At 32.4% G+C, this 17,573-nt stretch overlaps 3 protein-coding genes across 5 annotated transcripts; 1 reads left to right on the top strand and 2 right to left on the bottom strand.

Annotated features, from left to right (window-relative positions):
- The first annotated feature begins 402 nt into the window (after positions 1 to 402).
- Positions 403 to 2,322, top strand: LOC7456797 (protein LOL2). The gene is made up of 4 exons (XM_002305102.4): positions 403 to 621; positions 797 to 904; positions 1,011 to 1,120; positions 1,711 to 2,322. Exons 1-4 carry the CDS (start codon positions 492 to 494, stop codon positions 1,786 to 1,788), a joined length of 426 nt encoding a protein of 141 aa, XP_002305138.4. The 5' UTR covers positions 403 to 491; the 3' UTR covers positions 1,789 to 2,322.
- Positions 2,323 to 3,180: 858 nt separating this feature from the next.
- On the bottom strand, positions 3,181 to 9,331 carry LOC18097472 (FT-interacting protein 3). 3 transcript variants are annotated; one of them, XM_024598751.2, is made up of 3 exons: positions 8,627 to 9,331; positions 8,306 to 8,482; positions 3,181 to 7,784 (listed from the first exon to the last, which is right to left on the bottom strand). In XM_024598751.2, exon 3 carries the CDS (start codon positions 5,572 to 5,574, stop codon positions 3,259 to 3,261), a length of 2,316 nt encoding a protein of 771 aa, XP_024454519.2. In that variant the 5' UTR covers positions 5,575 to 7,784; positions 8,306 to 8,482; positions 8,627 to 9,331; the 3' UTR covers positions 3,181 to 3,258. The 3 variants fall into 3 exon arrangements, with proteins under 3 accessions (XP_024454519.2, XP_052308587.1, XP_052308586.1); XM_052452627.1 differs by having other exon boundaries at positions 8,302 to 9,331; XM_052452626.1 differs by having other exon boundaries at positions 8,306 to 9,331.
- Positions 9,332 to 11,046: 1,715 nt separating this feature from the next.
- On the bottom strand, positions 11,047 to 13,827 carry LOC7477409 (uncharacterized). Its single transcript, XM_024599270.2, has 8 exons — positions 13,623 to 13,827; positions 13,447 to 13,536; positions 12,846 to 12,905; positions 12,709 to 12,748; positions 12,491 to 12,584; positions 11,956 to 12,015; positions 11,782 to 11,873; positions 11,047 to 11,540 (listed from the first exon to the last, which is right to left on the bottom strand). Exons 1-8 carry the CDS (start codon positions 13,727 to 13,729, stop codon positions 11,454 to 11,456), a joined length of 630 nt encoding a protein of 209 aa, XP_024455038.2. The 5' UTR covers positions 13,730 to 13,827; the 3' UTR covers positions 11,047 to 11,453.
- Positions 13,828 to 17,573: the final 3,746 nt, after the last annotated feature.

Here is a 17,573-nt window from a genome sequence, read left to right as displayed (position 1 = left end):
TAAATCCTGCATAAATTAATAAAATATTAACCAAAAACTTTAATCATTTTTAAATTTTTTAACTTAAAGAAGTTCTAAAGTAGATAAAAAAATTCAAAAAGAATTTAGCTATAGATAAATAAAAATAGGTAAAATGTTTAACAATTTTTTTAAAAAAAATTACAATATTTTTTTTTTCAAACAATAATAAATCCTGCATAAATTAATAAAATATTAACCAAAAAATTTAATCATTTTTTAATTTGTTCTTCTTTTAAAATAACTTAAAGAATTTTTTAAAGTAGATAAAAAAATTCAAAAAGAATTTAGCTATAGATAAAAAAAATAAATGTTAGACGTCGTGTTCAAAAAAAAAAAAAAAAAACTCGTAGCGACTAAAGCCATAACCGTTGTTGTTAATTGACGTTGTGAACGACACCAACACTGCATTGTATATCTCATTCACAAAGAAGTCCCTCTTGCTTGCCTCTTGAGAGAGAGAGTCAACGAGAATGGCGAGCAAAGAAGAAGACATGGCAGAAGCAGAAGAAGAAGAAGAAGAAGGACCACCGCCTGGCTGGCAATCTTTCCCTCCAGAACCATCTTTACCACCGCCTCCAACACCACCTCCGCCGCCTTCAGGTGAATCTCATCGTACACGCACACATTTCCACCTTCAACCTTGAGCAATAATATATCTTCCAATTGAATCTAAGATCCTGCCAATATCAGCTACAAAACACTTTTTACTGTCTTAATCAATGTAATTGGTTATTAATTTTTTTGGTTTAAATTAGTGGAGGGTTATTTGCTGCAGAACTGGGTCAAATGGTCTGTGGCTCTTGCCGCAGACTGCTTTCGTATCCAAAAGGAGTCAGACATGTTCAGTGCCAGTGTTGTCAGATGATCAACTTTGTACTTGAAGGTTCCTGCTTTCTCTTCTATCTTTAGCTTAAAAGATACTCTGATTATTGCTCAATCCATTAGCGTAATGTTTTAAGATATTGAAATTTAACCTGCTTGGTTTTCAGCTCATGAAGTTGGGCAAGTGAAGTGCGGTAGTTGTGATGTATTACTTATGTATCCATATGGGGCTTCATCTGTTCGATGTTCCTCATGCCGTTTCGTGACAGAAATTGGGGTAAGATTGTGGATATTTGCATCCTTGTTTGGATTATTTATGATTGGATGCTTTAGCAAGGCTGGCATTCAAGAGAAGTCTTTGCTTTCTATATGATCAAATGTGTTGAGATGCGTTTGGTGTGTGATTTTGCATTGCAGTATTAGAATTGTGAGAAGTTACAGAATTAATTATTGCCATTTACAAGGTTTAGAAATTACAATGTTTCTTGATTTCTTTCTTTTTCTTGTTGAAGTTCGTTTGGATTGTAATATTAGGATGCATATAAAATGTTCTTGTAGGACTGTGTTTTCATATTGATTTTTGTTAGGGATTTCTTTACACTTCAAACTTGACTAGACACATTTAGAGTTTGTACCTAAACTTTGGCCAAATTGAAGTTTTTAATAGTAGTTAGTGAAAAAGGTAATATGAGATTGTTGTCTATTATAATTTATAAATGTTTTATAGAAAAAAAATCTGAAAAATCTTCTTAAAGAAAACACTGCAGGAGTTCTTTTTCCCCTGATGTTCTCTTGGTTGTTATTCATAACCTCATACATGCAAATGCCATGTTCTAGACTCTTGTTTTGATGATGGTTCATGTGCAGGAGCAAAACAGGCGACCACCATGGTCTGTGATACAAGGGTACCCTCCCCGTCCCATGCCGTCCAACCCCATTTCCTGAGTGATCATCACCGTGATAGATTTTTTTTCTGATACCATAACTGGGCGCTGTTCACTTCTTGGGATGTTCTGCTTCCAAAGTCTCTCAAGAGACACTTCTGTGGTTGCTTAGCTATATATATCAATGTGCATGAATAGTGGATGCTCATTGCCCTCACAGAATTATCATCTTTTTTAGGTATACATCAAAAGTGCTTTAACCTTCTTAAAACAAGTGATTGTATGTTTTAGGAAAGCCCAGCTATTATGCTCTCCAGCTTGAGTCCGGGAAGTTCTTAGGTATGGGTGCTGCCATCCCAGTGTCTTCTTTTTGTCAAATCCATCTTTTACAGGAATGTCGAAGCTATTTATGCACTCTGCCATTGATCTTTATTGCATAGATTGGCATTTCTGTGTACTTAGTGTCTGTGCCAATTTAAAGAATTTTGTTTTTATTAGGTTTTTTAATCACATGCAGATATTTTGTACAAGATCCTTTTGTTCTGGATGTAACTTTTCAAGTTATTCAAAGCAGAAAGAAAAATGTTTTATGTCTTGCACTAGGGATGGTCCAGTCAGTGGCGGTTCATCTCTAACTAGAACTAGAAAACATAGCTAGCAAGCATTTTTCTTTTCATTTTCATGTTTTTGGGCGTGGCAATGGTTAGCTTGTCATAAACTCAAAATTGTGTCCTTAATTTGTTCTGGCTAGTGCATATCCAGTAAATGTTTGAGGCTTGCTTAGCGTTACTCTTCAAGGGAGGGCGGATGGTTTTTTTATTCTTTTTCGAGCTCCATGTCTAAACAATGCTAAACCCAAGTGGGGGTTAACTTGATACTTAATTTATGCTCGAAATTAATTGTATGGTACCGTGATACAATGGCTAATCGTGTCCATATTCCTGCCTGGAAATACAAGTCTTCAATCTAGATGGTAGTCACAGCCTGTGCTTTTGACTCTTGAAATCTACGTTGTAGTTTCAACTTGCAAGTATCTACTGTCTACTGCTGAAAAGGGGTCTTAAATCTGTGGGCGAAGGGTGTCAAGATTTTTGGGGCTCAACTGGCATCAAACTAAAGAAAAATATATTGAAAGTGTTAAAGAGTGACTCTCAGATCAACAAACAACATGGATCTTGCTGTAAGATATTTACCTGCTGCTGGCCGGCAAAATTTTCATCACAGTGATGCGTTCTTACTGGTTGCCATGGTGGACAATCTTAGCTGAACGAAGCAGCTGCTGCTTCCCAGTGATTTTCCTTTGTGTTTAACATAATGGGAAAATAGAGAGAGGTGGCAGTTCCATATACTATAGAAGCTGAAGCATATCACCAACAAAAATCTAAAAGTTCAAAACCCATTATCAATAGATAGAGAGTTTAAATGCACTCTTATTCATGTAAAAACTTTGCAATTCCAGTTTGATAAACATTAAGAACTATTAGAATCAAATTGGCCTATCATTTCACAGCATATCAGAACAATGTTTTCCTTACAACATGCTGTCTGTTTTAGCAGGCAATCTCCTGAGGAAACTTTGAGGAATAGAAGGAATGCCAACACGAAGTCTCGGAGGCCTCATTGCATAAGTCCATGTGACAAGAACCAAGTACCTGAACTGAACTTTATGAACCAAAATACAAGCAATCAGACAGAATATCAAAAACATTGCAGTAGCTCGCGGATCCCTCCAGCTTACAAGAGCATGGATCCTCTCCAATTGAGTTGCCAAATCTCCTATCATTATCATCAACCTCCCTGCAATCCCTCTCAATCTATCATACCTTGTTTTCAGTGCTTCACCTTGCTTGGAAGTTGGAAATGTATCGAATTCTTCGTCGAGTTCATCATGCTGTGCAGTTTCAGCATGAGATAATTTGGTATCCATATGTGGAGGATGTCTCGGCCTCTTCGGAAAGCGCCAAACCCCGAGCACGAAAAAAGCCAGAAAGAAAGCAGGCAATATTAGTTTTGGGGACATAACCATAGCAACGAACAATGAGTAAATTAGGATTGTGACTGCTGAATTCTTCCAATGGCGTGTCTGATCAAACTGCCTCCAAATAAAAAGGATACCACTCAAACATGCCATGACTCTCTCGCAATTTGCCTTTCCTCTTCTCAAGCTCCATCTGTTTACACCTGTATCAAGCATGTATTCCACAACCTCCCTGCTTAGAGGTGGGTCGGCACGGCCAAGCCTCAAAGAGAGAGTATAAGTAGCTTGGTGTCTTAAACTATCAAGCTGATAGACTGATAATGGCTTAAGGTAATGCATCATAGGAAGCAAAGGTTGTGAGTAAGTATGAAACAAGTCAATCCAATTGTTGCAGCTAAATTTCACAGCCAAATGAAGCTCTCCCATTTTCTTCAATCCATTAGGTTGCAAGACTAGAAGTGGGTAGGAATGTGTGTAAATCCTACCAGTTTCGAGAGTAGACAACCGAATCCTTACCTTGCCAAGTCTTGGATCCCTCTTCCCTCCATTCTTATCCCCTTCCTGTAAATGATAATTATGAAAAACTCCAATAGTAACAACTGTGTACGGATCATAAACATCCCAGTGGTATTGCTCATTCCACTTTGGAGCAAAACTGTCCACTATAGTTCTAGTTCTAACCCACTTTTGCCCGTATTTCGCTACACAATAAGCATCGGTAGTTCCACGACCATCCTTGGACTTCGTTGGTAGCAACCCTTCGGCTTTTAGGATGCCTAGCTCCAATACCCCAATTTTCTCTGGCCATAACTTGGGAGATGTTGCCCTCAAATCACTGCAGTAGTAAGTTGGCTCATCAAAAACATGATATACACCATCTAAAAAGATCCTCAAATGAAGCCTACCAGCAAACTTCACTTCGGTCTTCTTCTCACCCTCCGCAACATGCTTCTGAAGAGTAATCCACTGATCACCAATAGGTTGAGGAAGCAACCTCTTCTCCACTTGGTGCAAAGGAATCACTGACCTCCCTAAACATACATCTTTATCAGCTCCCATCTTGTCCTCCACGCTCAAAACCAAAGGATCATCAAATGGCTCTGCAGCAACAAACATCACCTCCTCGTTCCAAGTGGGATTCAAATTCGTGTCCTTCGAGACTTTAGTCCTCAAAACCAAGTTCCCAAGAACAGCCTTGACGTAAGCTTCTGGTTTCCTGTTCCTGTCTGCAGGTGCCAAATCTTGTGCTGCAATCACTTGAATTCTGAGATACCACAGTACCGGGGAGAGGTATACATTAGAACGAGTTTTTGTCACGCTTTTGCCACTAACGGCAGCTGCATCGGAATGCCAAGCAACCGGAAATGCATCATCAGCTTGATTCCCTATCCAAACAGCTAACATCAACTCTCCTACAATCTTAACCCCATTGCGATCCTCCAACTTATACCACTGTGGTGCCAATGGACTATCTGGTGGAAACCGCGTTGGAATATGGCCCAAATCAAAGGAAAGATGGCCAGTAATCTCATTAATCGCAGATTCCTTATCCCTTACCAAGATCTCTAATCTCCCACCCAGAATCTGATCTCTTGTGAAAGCATAGACTTCGTTCCATTCTGGGTTTGAGGTCTGCTCAAAGCATCTAGTTATTCCCTTGTAGTTTCCAATCTTTAGCTCCACAAAAGGGTTACAAGTGCCAGAAATGTTGTTCATTGGCAAGCCATTGGCTTTCACAATTCTGACATAAATAAACTGCCTTTGTTCAACTAGAGTAAGCTTGTCACTGCCTGTGGCTTTCCTTCCACCAATATCAGGTGATGTCGCCTTGAGGGTATAGTCCACCCTTGGTTTCTCTTTTGGAGGCATTTTCTCAAACTACAAGAACTAACAGAAAGTTTAAAAAAAAAGTCACTGCCTATAATCTTTATTCCTGTTAGACATTTTGTACCAGGAGCACAAACCTTTCAAAGTTAAATTAATCTCCAAGAATATGCAAATAGCAGGTCTCTGTGAAAGTTTTGAATGCTAGAAATCTGTGGACATAAGAAAGGCAAATACTGTCAGATTTCGTATTCAAACTTGGAAAGATAATGCATATAGTATTAGTTATACAAAAACAAGCCAGACAAATAGATAATGTTCATCTAGAAAATTATACTCTTTGGCTCCGCTACTTTCAATATCCCATTAATGATTTATGAAAAACTTCTTTGAAAAACATGACTATATTATAATGATATATAGCACTTTGATATATAGTTGAGCACATTAATCATTTTGTAATTTTCCAGCATAAGAGTCTGATGATCTGCACAATTCCCTTGCTATGGCACTTGCATCCACCTTGCATACCTTTTATGAATAAAGCTGGATTTTTTGTGTTTAATAATCTAAGAAAGCTGGTCAAGGACATAAATCATAGTAGAATTTTCAGACAATCAAACAGTAAATATAAAGTCATGGGACAATACTGTCTTTCTAACTCTAGGATGCACAAACAGAAGAGAGAACTAACCTTCTCATGCACAAAAATTTCCCGCAGGCTTCTTGTATTAAGTACAGACTGCTGCGAACCCCATTAGAAAACCATGCTGTAAATTAGTAGACAGCATAAGAAATCAAAACCTTATAGCAAACAATATCCAAAAGTGCTTGGAATGAATGTTAAAATTTGAAAATGCAATAATTAATTAATTGTGTTCATATATATATATGGAAAAATGGTAGGTTCAAAACACTAATATAACTGCAAGAAAGCAAAAATGAAAGCTTACATTTTAGTACTCGAATGTCAGTACTTCTTTGAAGCATTAGCTAGATTTTCTGTGCTCAGGTCCAAGCATGATTGGATTCAATTTTTCGAGAACATTTTTGTGCCAATTGTTAGAGTTTTTCAGGTCTTAAGAAAATAAATAGAGAGAGATTGAGAACCATCTTTGCTATTAGAATTGGAATTAATAATTACAATTGAATATTTTGACAACCTACAGGCAATCAAAAAAGGGATAATTTAAATTAAATCTTAACTATTTTCATGATTTTGTAACGGCTGTGTGTTGAATATAGCTATGTACCAGGAGAAAATGAATGAGAGACAACCTTGAGATTTTCCCTTTTCTTCTTCTAGCGGGATGGATCTTGAATGGCATTCAAAACAGGAAAATTCTTTTTAAAATTAATGATATGATTTGGAAATTCAATTTGCATTGAATGCTTTTAAAATAATTATAATGTTTTTTTCTTAAATAGAAATAATAAGCTTTTGCTCTGTTTTGCAGCTACAAAATGGCAACTTAAGGGGATCTTTGGGTACATGCCATGGTATTCATATATATCATCGCTCCCAGCATCTAATTTCATGAATTAATTATTCAAAATCTAGCATAAAAGTTTTGATTTTTTCTGCTTAATTGAAGATTTTTCTTCGTTATAATTCTAATCCATGCAATAAATTATGAAACAACCATGTTTGTGTATCTTTAATGTGATAGGCTTTTCTTTCATATCTTGAACTCAAAAATTCAAATACTAAAACCGATTCAAGGCATGAAAGCTTTCAGAATTTCACTTCTACAATCACCTAAGTTGCCATTCTTTTGAAAACTCCAAGATCTCTTGGATGATTTCTCAATCCAACTGATTGAAGCTGTCTTGCACTCCTTAGTCTTCCTGATGCACCCTTTAAATGAACAGAGACTTTCCCAGCTAGTCTTCAACCTAGCATGGGCGGTGGCTATGGGAATTGTGACTGCTATGCTTGCTTTAAGGATAGAAGGGCTGGATTCTTCTTATCTTCCCGTTATTGATTCCTGCTTTCCACCAACACACAGATGGGGATACTTACATGAAAAATCACTTTTGGAGCTTGAAGTGTACTGGTCAGCTTCTTCCATGTCTCCAAATCGGCATCTATCTACTCGCTTTGTTCTCTGCAGTCTGTGCCATAAGAAGCAGGTGGTATCTTCTAAAGCATACTGATATGTTTCACATGCAGCCCAACACATCTCGCAAGGGCTTCATTCTTCCTATGCATTGGCAAATCCCCACCTCGAACAGTAGGAAGAGGAGCATCAAAGCTGCAGGTAGTATAAAGTGAAGACATGAAATCATTTCCTTATACCCCAAATCCATAACCCAACACAACATTAGCATCTATAAAATATTGGCATTTGGCTCTCACTAAAGCAAGCATTTAGCAGCAGCATTAATGATTTCAGCTCAAAAAACACGCATTACCAACATTCTTTACAGACCATGAACTGTTCTTGCCAAAAAAAAAAAAGAGTAGACACACACACGCGCACATATATATATGTATCACCAACATGAAGATTATGATGATCTGTATGTAAAATATCAAAAAACAATTACGTGTGTAGGAGAGGCCACAGATTATCAACAGTTTCAAAAGATTGGAAACGCATAAATGTTCAATGAAACAAATTAAATCCCAATATCCACTGGTTCTGAGCACACGTAAGTCCATGCAAATTCAAACCAAGAAAATCAGCAGCATACAAGAGGAGAATCGCAAGGATACGGTAACTAATACAAGATATCAATTACCTAAGCTCTCAAACAGAATTAACATACATACTAGCATGATGCGCCAAGAATAGTCTTGATAGGAACAGCCAAAGCATTTCCAAGAACACCTCCAATTCCATTAGCAGCTATATTGATGACAGACCCCATTTCTAAATAAGTCCAAAATCATATATTTCCCTTTCAGAAATCCACATTATGTCACTGGAAATAACTCCTTTCCTGCTTGCTTAATCATGGAAGCACGAGAAAGGATAGATAAAATGGTTGAAAAGAGTCAGTAACAAAACAATAGAAATAACTATCAATATAGTCATTACTATATATTACAGATGATAATTAACTAGGATGAAATTTCAATAATTATCCAAACCTGTTTCCAAAATTCTGCATGTTTTGTTCCTAAAATCCTTCTTATTCGCCATAAAATGCAGGGCTCAGAGGCGCAAGAACTTGATTATTATTTATAACACTAACAATAAAAGAAGATTCAAACAGATAAATATAAATGAATGGAAATGAAGCATATATAAGAAAAACTGGAAAATTAAGAAGAAGAAGATGGCCTGGGTCGTGACTGACCTCAAAGCCTTGTGAAAGCCAGAAAGGGTTCAAAGAGAGAGGGAGGAGAAACGGTTTTTAACGGTAAGGAATTTTGTTTTAAAATGAAAGGGGGAGCTTTGTAGATGTTTTTGGCGTTGGGCTGGGCTCACAGCCTAGCCCGTATTAAGCCCAACTATGGATTATATAAATTTGAAAAGAAATTAACAAAGGGAAACCTTTTTATAATAATAATAAAAAAATGCTTCGAATTAAGAAAAAACTAAATAAATATTTTCACCTCTGTTGATTTTTCTCGTAAAAGCAGTATTCCAACTAGTAGTCAATAACGAGTATTGTAATATCTCTCGTCATGTGAGAGAAAAAAAAAACTTAGAAAATGAACAGTGAAATTTTGGGGGAATTCTCAGAAATAGTCCCCTCTGTAAAGTATTAATTTAAATTCCAATTTTTTTTATCAATTTTTATTCTTTTTAGTCTTAAAAATTTTCAACTGAATCTTTTCTTTTATATTTCATTATAAATCCCATTCAAATTAAACTTTTTGTTAAAAAAAAAAAACAATATTGTTTGGTAGAAAATATAAAGTTTTATGTTAAAGAATATTAAAGTTCTCTAACAAATGTTACAATTGGAAGAAAAAAAAATTGAAGGTTTATTTTTGTGGGATCCCACAATGATATTAACAAAAACCAAAACATGTAGGTTAAATACTGTAGTTTTTATTATTATTTATATTTCACCATTATGTGGATTGAATTAGTGAATTCTTTAAAAATGTTACATAGGTTAAATTAGTTTTTAAAAATAAAAAATATTTATTTTTTATAATATTTTTAATATATGTATTCTTGCATAGTATTTTTTTTCTTTTATTTTATTCAATAAATTTTATGTATGTATCGATTTCTATTACAAATTAATCAAATAAATTTATTAAACACAATCAGGTAAATGACTTGTATTGCAATATAAAATATCTTAATTTATATTTGTGTTTCAATTTTTCTAGTTATGTTTTTATTTATCGTTAATAACATTTTTTTCATTTCTTTACATAATGTTTCTTAATTTTTTAATTAGACACATGCAAAGTTTTTCAATTTACATTTATAAATATTTTTATATAAGAAAACACATTGAAATATTTATCATGTATTGATGTTTTCAATTTAATTTTTATTCTTTGGGTTTTTAGTTTTTTTTTTCTTTGATCCTTTTATAAAAGTTTTATTCTTTCTTAATTACACCCTTTAATCCAAGTTTATAGTGTATTGTGTCAATTTATTTTGGTCATCATTTTTTTAATTTTTTTTTGTTGATGTTTTTATTCTTTTCAATTTAACTTTCAAATTCAAAATTTATTATTGCTCTTTAATTTATTTATTTATTCGATTTTAACCCTCATTCTTTTATTTATTTTTTTATTTTTGGATTTTTTAGTATAAGTTTTTTACGATTTCATCCTTCAATCTTAGAAATTAGGTTTCATGATTTTTTTCATGTATGATGTTTTTAATCTTATAATCTAAGTTATAAGTTTGAAAAGTTAACAGGATTTAGATATTTTTTTTTTGTTTCATTTCCTCTTCCAATATCATCATTCGAAATTATCTCTCTTTTTTTAGATTTTGTTTTCAAGTTATTTAGTATGATATCATATTTTTATAAGAGTATCTCAATCTTCTATATTTATCATGAATTTTACGTGTTAATCGAGCTTTGCTCAGGATAATATTTTTTATTATTATCTTATTTTTTATTATATTATTAAATTAATCCAAATTTAATTTAAATATTAAATTTCAAAAACATAGTTATCTTTTGAAAAAATTTCCCATGTGAAATAAAAATTTAGTCCAGCACGCGAGGTCACAGTACTAGCAGCTAATCTAGTGTATGATTCAAATGAAAATCTATTTTTATGATCACCATGTCAATTCATGCTGAATTATGGTCCTCTACGAAATGATAAATGATCGACTTTAGAAACTTCAAAAATAAAGGAGTTTGAAGCATTCAAACTCATGGAAAGCATGCTTCCATTCCATGTATCACTAAACCTATTTTTCTGTCTTTACCTTCTATGATTTGACTAATCTCCTACTAAAGAACTTCATGTTGTCTCGCCAAACCACTTGATTTTATCTACTAGTCATTGCTTAACATTTTCCAATGTCTCACCTAACACTCTTACAACAGAATTTTCTACTGTTACCGTTGGCCAGAAAGTGAAAAGTATAGGTACGACAGAGCCTGTCGCTGGTACATACAACCGACAACAGCTGCATATGCAGGATTGGACTAGTCATGTCCTTGCCAAAAAAAAAAAAAAAAGGTAATGTCCTAGGAAACTTCAAGCTGTCGGCTACTAACCATTGTAGACTTGTAGTTCGCTAAAGGATATTAACAGATTCTCCACCAGTAACCTAAGTAGATTATCAAAAATGTAGACCTAAGTAAAAGTTAAATGGGGACAGGGACATGAAAGAGGAGAATGCTGGAAGAAAATGCATACGAGTTTCCTTGGGGCAGCAATATGTAAAAGTTAAAGCATATAGTACTGCATTGGCTTGGGAGAAGGAAGGAATTGGCTATCCACAGTAAAATGCTTGCAGTAATCTCTACTAATGCAATCTTCAATCATCAGGAAGGAAGTCCTCATCTGAGGCATATTCCAGGAACGAGCCAAGGCTTTTCCTCAAAATGCAGAAAGTTTTGTCGTCCTGTGTTTCGCAGAAAGAAAAATTAGGTTAATAGTACTGTTGGCATGAAGGTTGGCAAAAATGTAGACGTTTGTTGAAATTAAAAAAAAAATTAATTAATTTTTTATTTTCAAATCATTTTAATATTATAATTTAAAAATATATATATTTTTATATATTTTTAAAATACTTTAAAAAATAACCAATAATATACTCTCGTATACCCTCTAAATCAATAACTTGATATCTTTAATTAGGCTACCTGCTTTTTCTTTTTCAATGACTCCGCCAATTGAGCAATTTTATCGGCACAGGTTTTCTCATGCTCAGATATCATGCTCTTCTCTTTCTTCCCTGATACGGACCCATAACTGAATGAGTTGTATTGTATTTCACTAGAAGAAAGTGAGAGTCTTATCTTATGTTCAGTCCTTACTCATTTGTTCATATCTCATGCACAGCGTTTCCTTGTCTTCCTCGAATCTTGAAACAGTATCTGCTAAAAAGGATCGACAAATAGCACTAAATTAAAACCAGAAGTTATTATTTGGGATTGAATTTGCTATCATATAGAGAGTAGCATTCTGAAAAGAAAAGAGCAACAGCCATTTTGCACAATTTTCAACTTTTACCGATCCTCCCGAAATGATTTTCAAAGTGGCCACGTAAGCAAGCAAGAACATTTCATTTTCAAAATAAGGGTTGAGAATACAGTTAGAAACGACAATATCAAATGGGCAGTTACTATGCTCAATTCGTTTTCATCGTTCCCATCATCATCTGTGGCCTAATCTCCCTCATTTCCATATTGAAGCACCATCTTATTCTATTTCTATGCAGTGTCCACTCCATCCACAATCCACGTATAAAGTTTCGTCAGTCAACAATTATTGTAGCAGCTCGACATTTAAACATCAGTTGAAAAAATACATGAAAAATATTAAGCCCAGAACTTGGAGTCAACAAAGTACCTTTCTGGGCCTGCAAATGAGTTGCTTTCTCCTTGCAAAATTTGTCATAGATCTCTTGAAACTTAGCGGTCTCGCTCTTCAAGCAATTTTCGCACTACAGACATCCAATCACATAATCACACCCATATGCACCCATTAATTACACATTCAAAGATCTGAAAAACTAACAATAAACCTAATTTTATTCTCATTTTAACCCCCTTCTGTTCTCTACAAACCTCCTTTGAGCTTTTTGTGAGTGCCTTCGCAAAAGTTTGCCTAACAGTGAAAAAAAAAAATGATAAAATCAAACAAGAACATGTACAGAGTACATCTGCAGGTTTTAATAATGGATTGTCGATGGTTAATTGTTAACCTGTCCTTCTCTATTTTACACTTCAATTCATCAATCATAGACTTGATCTCAGAGCCCACACTGTCCCCATAAAAGAACACAGTCAAATCTTTGTATAAATTACAGAGATCAATAGATTATTAAAAAAAAAAACAATAAGCAAAATCAATTCCTAAATTAAATTCAAATAGTTTTTAGAAAACTAGAATTACTAAACCTGTATCGGATCAAAAATTAAAGTTATTTAAAAACACAAAAAAAAAATCAGTCTCTACACAGATTTCAAAAAATAAAAATAAAAACTCTGAAAATATTAGAAACCTGTGAATTAATTATTCGTACGGAATCAAACACTTCATTCAAGTTAATACCACTAAGATACCTGAAGACTACAGAGAATTAGTAAAAGACCATGTGAAATCCAAGTTCTAGCTAAACCAGCAAAAATTGAACTTCTTCAATCTCTAAGATAAAATTATTATCCGCGTCTCACAAAAATATATCGAAATTAAAACACACGCGCATAAAATCGATGATTCCACGAAAATATCACTGAAAATATTAGAAATAAAACAAATAACCTATTCATATCTAACCAAAAACGACAATAAACTATAGTGACCTAGAAATCGTCTGTTCGTTCTTCTTTTGACCGTCCTTTTGAGATTTCTCTCTGATCTGCTGTAACGCCGACATTATCCCCTTTATATCACTGCAATTAAGATCACAATCTCAATTTCAGTATATTTCTTCATTAGCACAACAAGAAATTACTAGATAGAGGTTTTGAAGATGGACCTGGAGAAATCGGGATCGAACTCGTCCTCGACTCGGAATTTGGATGCCGATTTGGTAAGTAACGACTCGGCAACTCGCTTTTTGGAGCTTGTTTTCGCTGCTGACATTTTTGAGTGAGTATTTTCTGGAATTAAAATTGAGAGAGAAGGAGAGATTTTTTAGTTGTGAGATTCTGTTGGAAATGGGAGAGTGAGGGGCGTTTTGTGCGTGTGGCGCGCCTTTAAATTTGGTTTCTCCTTTTCAAATTCAAATTTTTTCGCTCCAGTCTAGTTTTTGTGGGGTTAATGAGCTCAGCTCCTTCTATTCTCAATATTTTCTCAATGAGGTCCTTTACTTTAGAAACTTTCTAATCCAAACCTTATACGACGAGTTTCTTAACACTGTTAGATCTTCCTTTATTAACGGTGTTATTTGACTGTTAACTTTGAAATATTTTTATAATATACTTTTTTTATATTAAAAAACATAAAAAGATGAGAAATAAATTAAAAAATTACAAATACAAAAATAACTCTTGCCAATTTTGTCTTTCCTTGATTTTATAATTCCATCTTTATTCATTATAAATAATAATTATAAATTAGGGAAATAATTAATTATATAAAAAAGAACATCTTGGATACTTTTTTTTTTATTTTTTTTCCTTTTTTTAATTTGAATTCATTATATTACTAATATATGTTTTCATTAGTTAAATTATTTTTTAATTTCTAAAATGGTTAGTTATACATGAGGAAATTGCAGTGGTATAGAACTTAATTTATCAATCCTTTTCTTCTATTTCTTAGTTATTTATCTATTTTTATTTTATTTTTAAAATAAAATATAAAATATCATGCTCTAAATAATATTCCTAAATTAACGATTATAGTAGAAGGTTTGGATTATGACCACACCACAGGGCTCATTAACCTAATTTTTTTCTAATTCATCATTAGTTTTTTTCACCTTGCAACCAAGTCAACTATTTTAAATCTATTTTATTTGCACTAACACCTATAAAATTTCACCATGACAAGTGCCATTAGCATATGCAATTTCACTTTCTTCTTGTAAAAAAAAAAAAAACTTAATCTAAAATTTCAAGTTATTAAGTCTCAATCGTGTTATTTTTGTATTAATTTTCTAACATATTCTCTCAATTGAAAATTCTTTAAATTTAAAGCTTACATAGATTCATTACTAGTTTGTGTTTAATTTTTTATTTTAATTAGAAAAATGAAAATGATAAGAATTAAATTTATGATTATTTGATGATTAAAGCCTCGATACTATATTAAATATGTTAGTATATATGTTATGTGGCCGATTGATTAGTCACACGTGACATTAATGTTATTTATGTAAACATATTTATTTTTTAACATAGGCTTTATTTATCTTTAATATTTATTAAATATTTAATTGATGATATAGATTAAAGATAAAGTCTTAGAGACAAAAATATTTTGCAAAAAAAATTACAAAATTGTTATAGTTATGATATTTTTATTGCATCAAAATATTGTTTCTAAATGTTCATGGTCAATACTCTATTAGAATTGAATATTAATTAAAGTTGTTGATATTTATCTATTTTATGCTATCTTTTTTATAAAATGAAACAATTATTCTCATAAGTCGAGATATGAGAGATACTTAAAATTAATATGTAAATTTTTGTTAGATAACAAGTACATTGATCTGAGCAGCATTAGAATTTCATACGAAGAGATCATTTGTGTCTATGAAAAGACTCATGTGACGGTTTCTAAGTGATTCTTAGTCTTGAGATCACTAAATTATCTTATATAGAAAATGTTATACTTTATCATATTACATGTTATCTTAGTAAAATGGTAACAAATAGACACATATCGAGTATAATATAAACTACATGAAGGTGTTTGAGTAATCAAGAGAAAACACATCACCCTAAGTGAATTAGAAAAAATATTTTATTTATTCTTAAATAGTATTGATTGTAAATCTTTGTGTAAGGTGAAGTGAAATTTGAAAAAAATTTCAAATCTTATTCATATAACCAATAACTATGGTGCTGAGAACAAACATGATTTAATAGTGTAGACACACTTCATATTATAATATCTAAATCACAACATTGTTGATGAAGGGATAATAATTATACCAAGACTGAAAGGTTAGGTCAAATCACTTATAATTTTTCTAATATTTAAGGGATCATGACACGTAACTAGACATTGAACTTGATCTTCAAATATAAATCAATCAATAATTTAATTGATAATAAATCAATTTGTTTTATTTATTTAATCCTATTTTATTTAGGATTGTAATTTATATTTGAACTAATTTATTACGAAACTTACATGTGTAATAATCATTGGTCAGAAATTAAACTAGTATGATTAATCAAGTGTAACTTGATTGTAAATAAGTTTTAGAAATTGAAAACTAGATTGTAATTAATGCAAGGAATTTCAATTCTAGAGCTTAAACAAAATCAAGTACGGATTTAATTGAATAAAATTTTAAAACTTCTTTACACTTGAAAAATACAAAAGAAAAGAGCTAGCACTCAGAAGCATAACAATTTCTTTCTTCTATAAGGGTTTAAGAGATTTCTCATTGATGGTTTGTGTGGATTACCGTTAGAAGTTAGACACTTGAACGACTTGTGGTTTGTGAAAACTCAGCCTTGAAGTAATTATTTAAAACTAAAAAAACATTTGATCTTTAGGTAATCTATCTAACAAGATCCTTAAAACTCTTGAAAAACTCTTAAATTTATTATTTCTGTTGTGTATGTGTGTTTTTGAAAAACTCAACAAAATAATTATCTCAATTTAAAAGGTCGGGCTGTTAGATAAAGCTCTAAAAAATATTTTTTATATTAATTCTCTAATAGTTTTAATTCAGGCATAATTATCAAAGTCACTCCAAGAAAAAAGTTTGATAGCCTTTCTAAAAATATATTCAACTTCATTTTCAACAATCTCTAACATTTGCCAACCACCACTATCATCGTAATCTTCATCATCATTCCCAGAAACCTTGTTGCCAATAAATTCAAAGCATACCTGCAAACACAACCCATAAAACAACAACTACAATTACTACTTCATGCAACCCTCCCGGCCAAGAATCAAATCTACTAGTCCTGAAACTAGAAACAAATCTCAATATTCAATTTTTAAAACAACAAAAATTAATAGTGATAACAAAGATTATTAGAAGTTGGCAATGTGGTGAAGAGATAGTAATGGAGAAAAGGTACTATGAAGGGAGGTAGATTTTAGGAAGAATTTTTAGTTTTGGATGTTTGATCTTAGAGAAAGTGAAGATATAGAGATTTGGTGTTTTAGTTATTTGGGATTTTGGATCAAATTAGAAGGAATAAGATATCGTAAAAGAGAAGGGGTATTTTTATTTTTTTAAAATTTCATCCTTTTTTAGCGTATTATTCTTTTTTAAAGAGTTTCTAATCCATCCAAATAAGTTAAAATATGGCTCATTTTAATGCTGGTGTTTGAGGAAGTGTTTGAGAATGTGATAGCGGTTGTTTTATAAAGTATTTGTTACTTGAAAATATATTAAAATAATATTTTTTTTATTTTTAATTTTTTTTTTGACAATAACACATCAAAATAATTTAAAAATATAAAAAATATTAATTTAAAATAAAAAAATAAAATATTTTTTAATTTTTTAAAAAACATTTTGAAAATATAAAAATAAAAAGTTAAAAGGGATGGCACGATATTAACATTTTAAAGCGCTGGGGTAGTTCAAGGAAAAGTTGGATTTGTCCGACAAAAAATATTGGAATTCAAACTAGATTGTCAATAACACAACAGTAAATACGTGGTGGTTGATAAGCTACCAACCTCAACTTGAATTAGTCCGAGAAAACAATCGTACGAACATAGTGATAAATTAAGCATAGAAAGGTAAAAATCTGATTTTGTGGTTACGGATGCAATAATTATC

The sequence above is a fragment of the Populus trichocarpa genome, chromosome 4 (genome assembly GCF_000002775.5).
Source record: "Populus trichocarpa isolate Nisqually-1 chromosome 4, P.trichocarpa_v4.1, whole genome shotgun sequence".
Classification (NCBI taxonomy): domain Eukaryota; kingdom Viridiplantae; phylum Streptophyta; class Magnoliopsida; order Malpighiales; family Salicaceae; genus Populus; species Populus trichocarpa.
The sequence above is the reverse complement of the archived record's forward strand: the minus strand, read 5'-3'. Positions and strand labels throughout refer to the sequence as shown.

Coding starts and splice junctions, on each gene's coding strand:
- LOC7456797 (XM_002305102.4), top strand. CDS start 492: ATGGCGAGCAAAGAAGAAGACATGGCAGAAGCAGAAGAAGAAGAAGAA. Junction 622..796: donor ACCACCTCCGCCGCCTTCAG/GTGAATCTCATC, acceptor TATTTGCTGCAG/AACTGGGTCAAATGGTCTGT. Junction 1,121..1,710: donor GTTTCGTGACAGAAATTGGG/GTAAGATTGTGG, acceptor GTTCATGTGCAG/GAGCAAAACAGGCGACCACC.
- LOC18097472 (XM_052452627.1), bottom strand. CDS start 5,574: ATGCCTCCAAAAGAGAAACCAAGGGTGGACTATACCCTCAAGGCGACA.
- LOC7477409 (XM_024599270.2), bottom strand. CDS start 13,729: ATGTCAGCAGCGAAAACAAGCTCCAAAAAGCGAGTTGCCGAGTCGTTA. Junction 13,537..13,622: donor TTCGATCCCGATTTCTCCAG/GTCCATCTTCAA, acceptor TCTTAATTGCAG/TGATATAAAGGGGATAATGT. Junction 11,541..11,781: donor CATTGAAAAAGAAAAAGCAG/GTAGCCTAATTA, acceptor TGCGAAACACAG/GACGACAAAACTTTCTGCAT.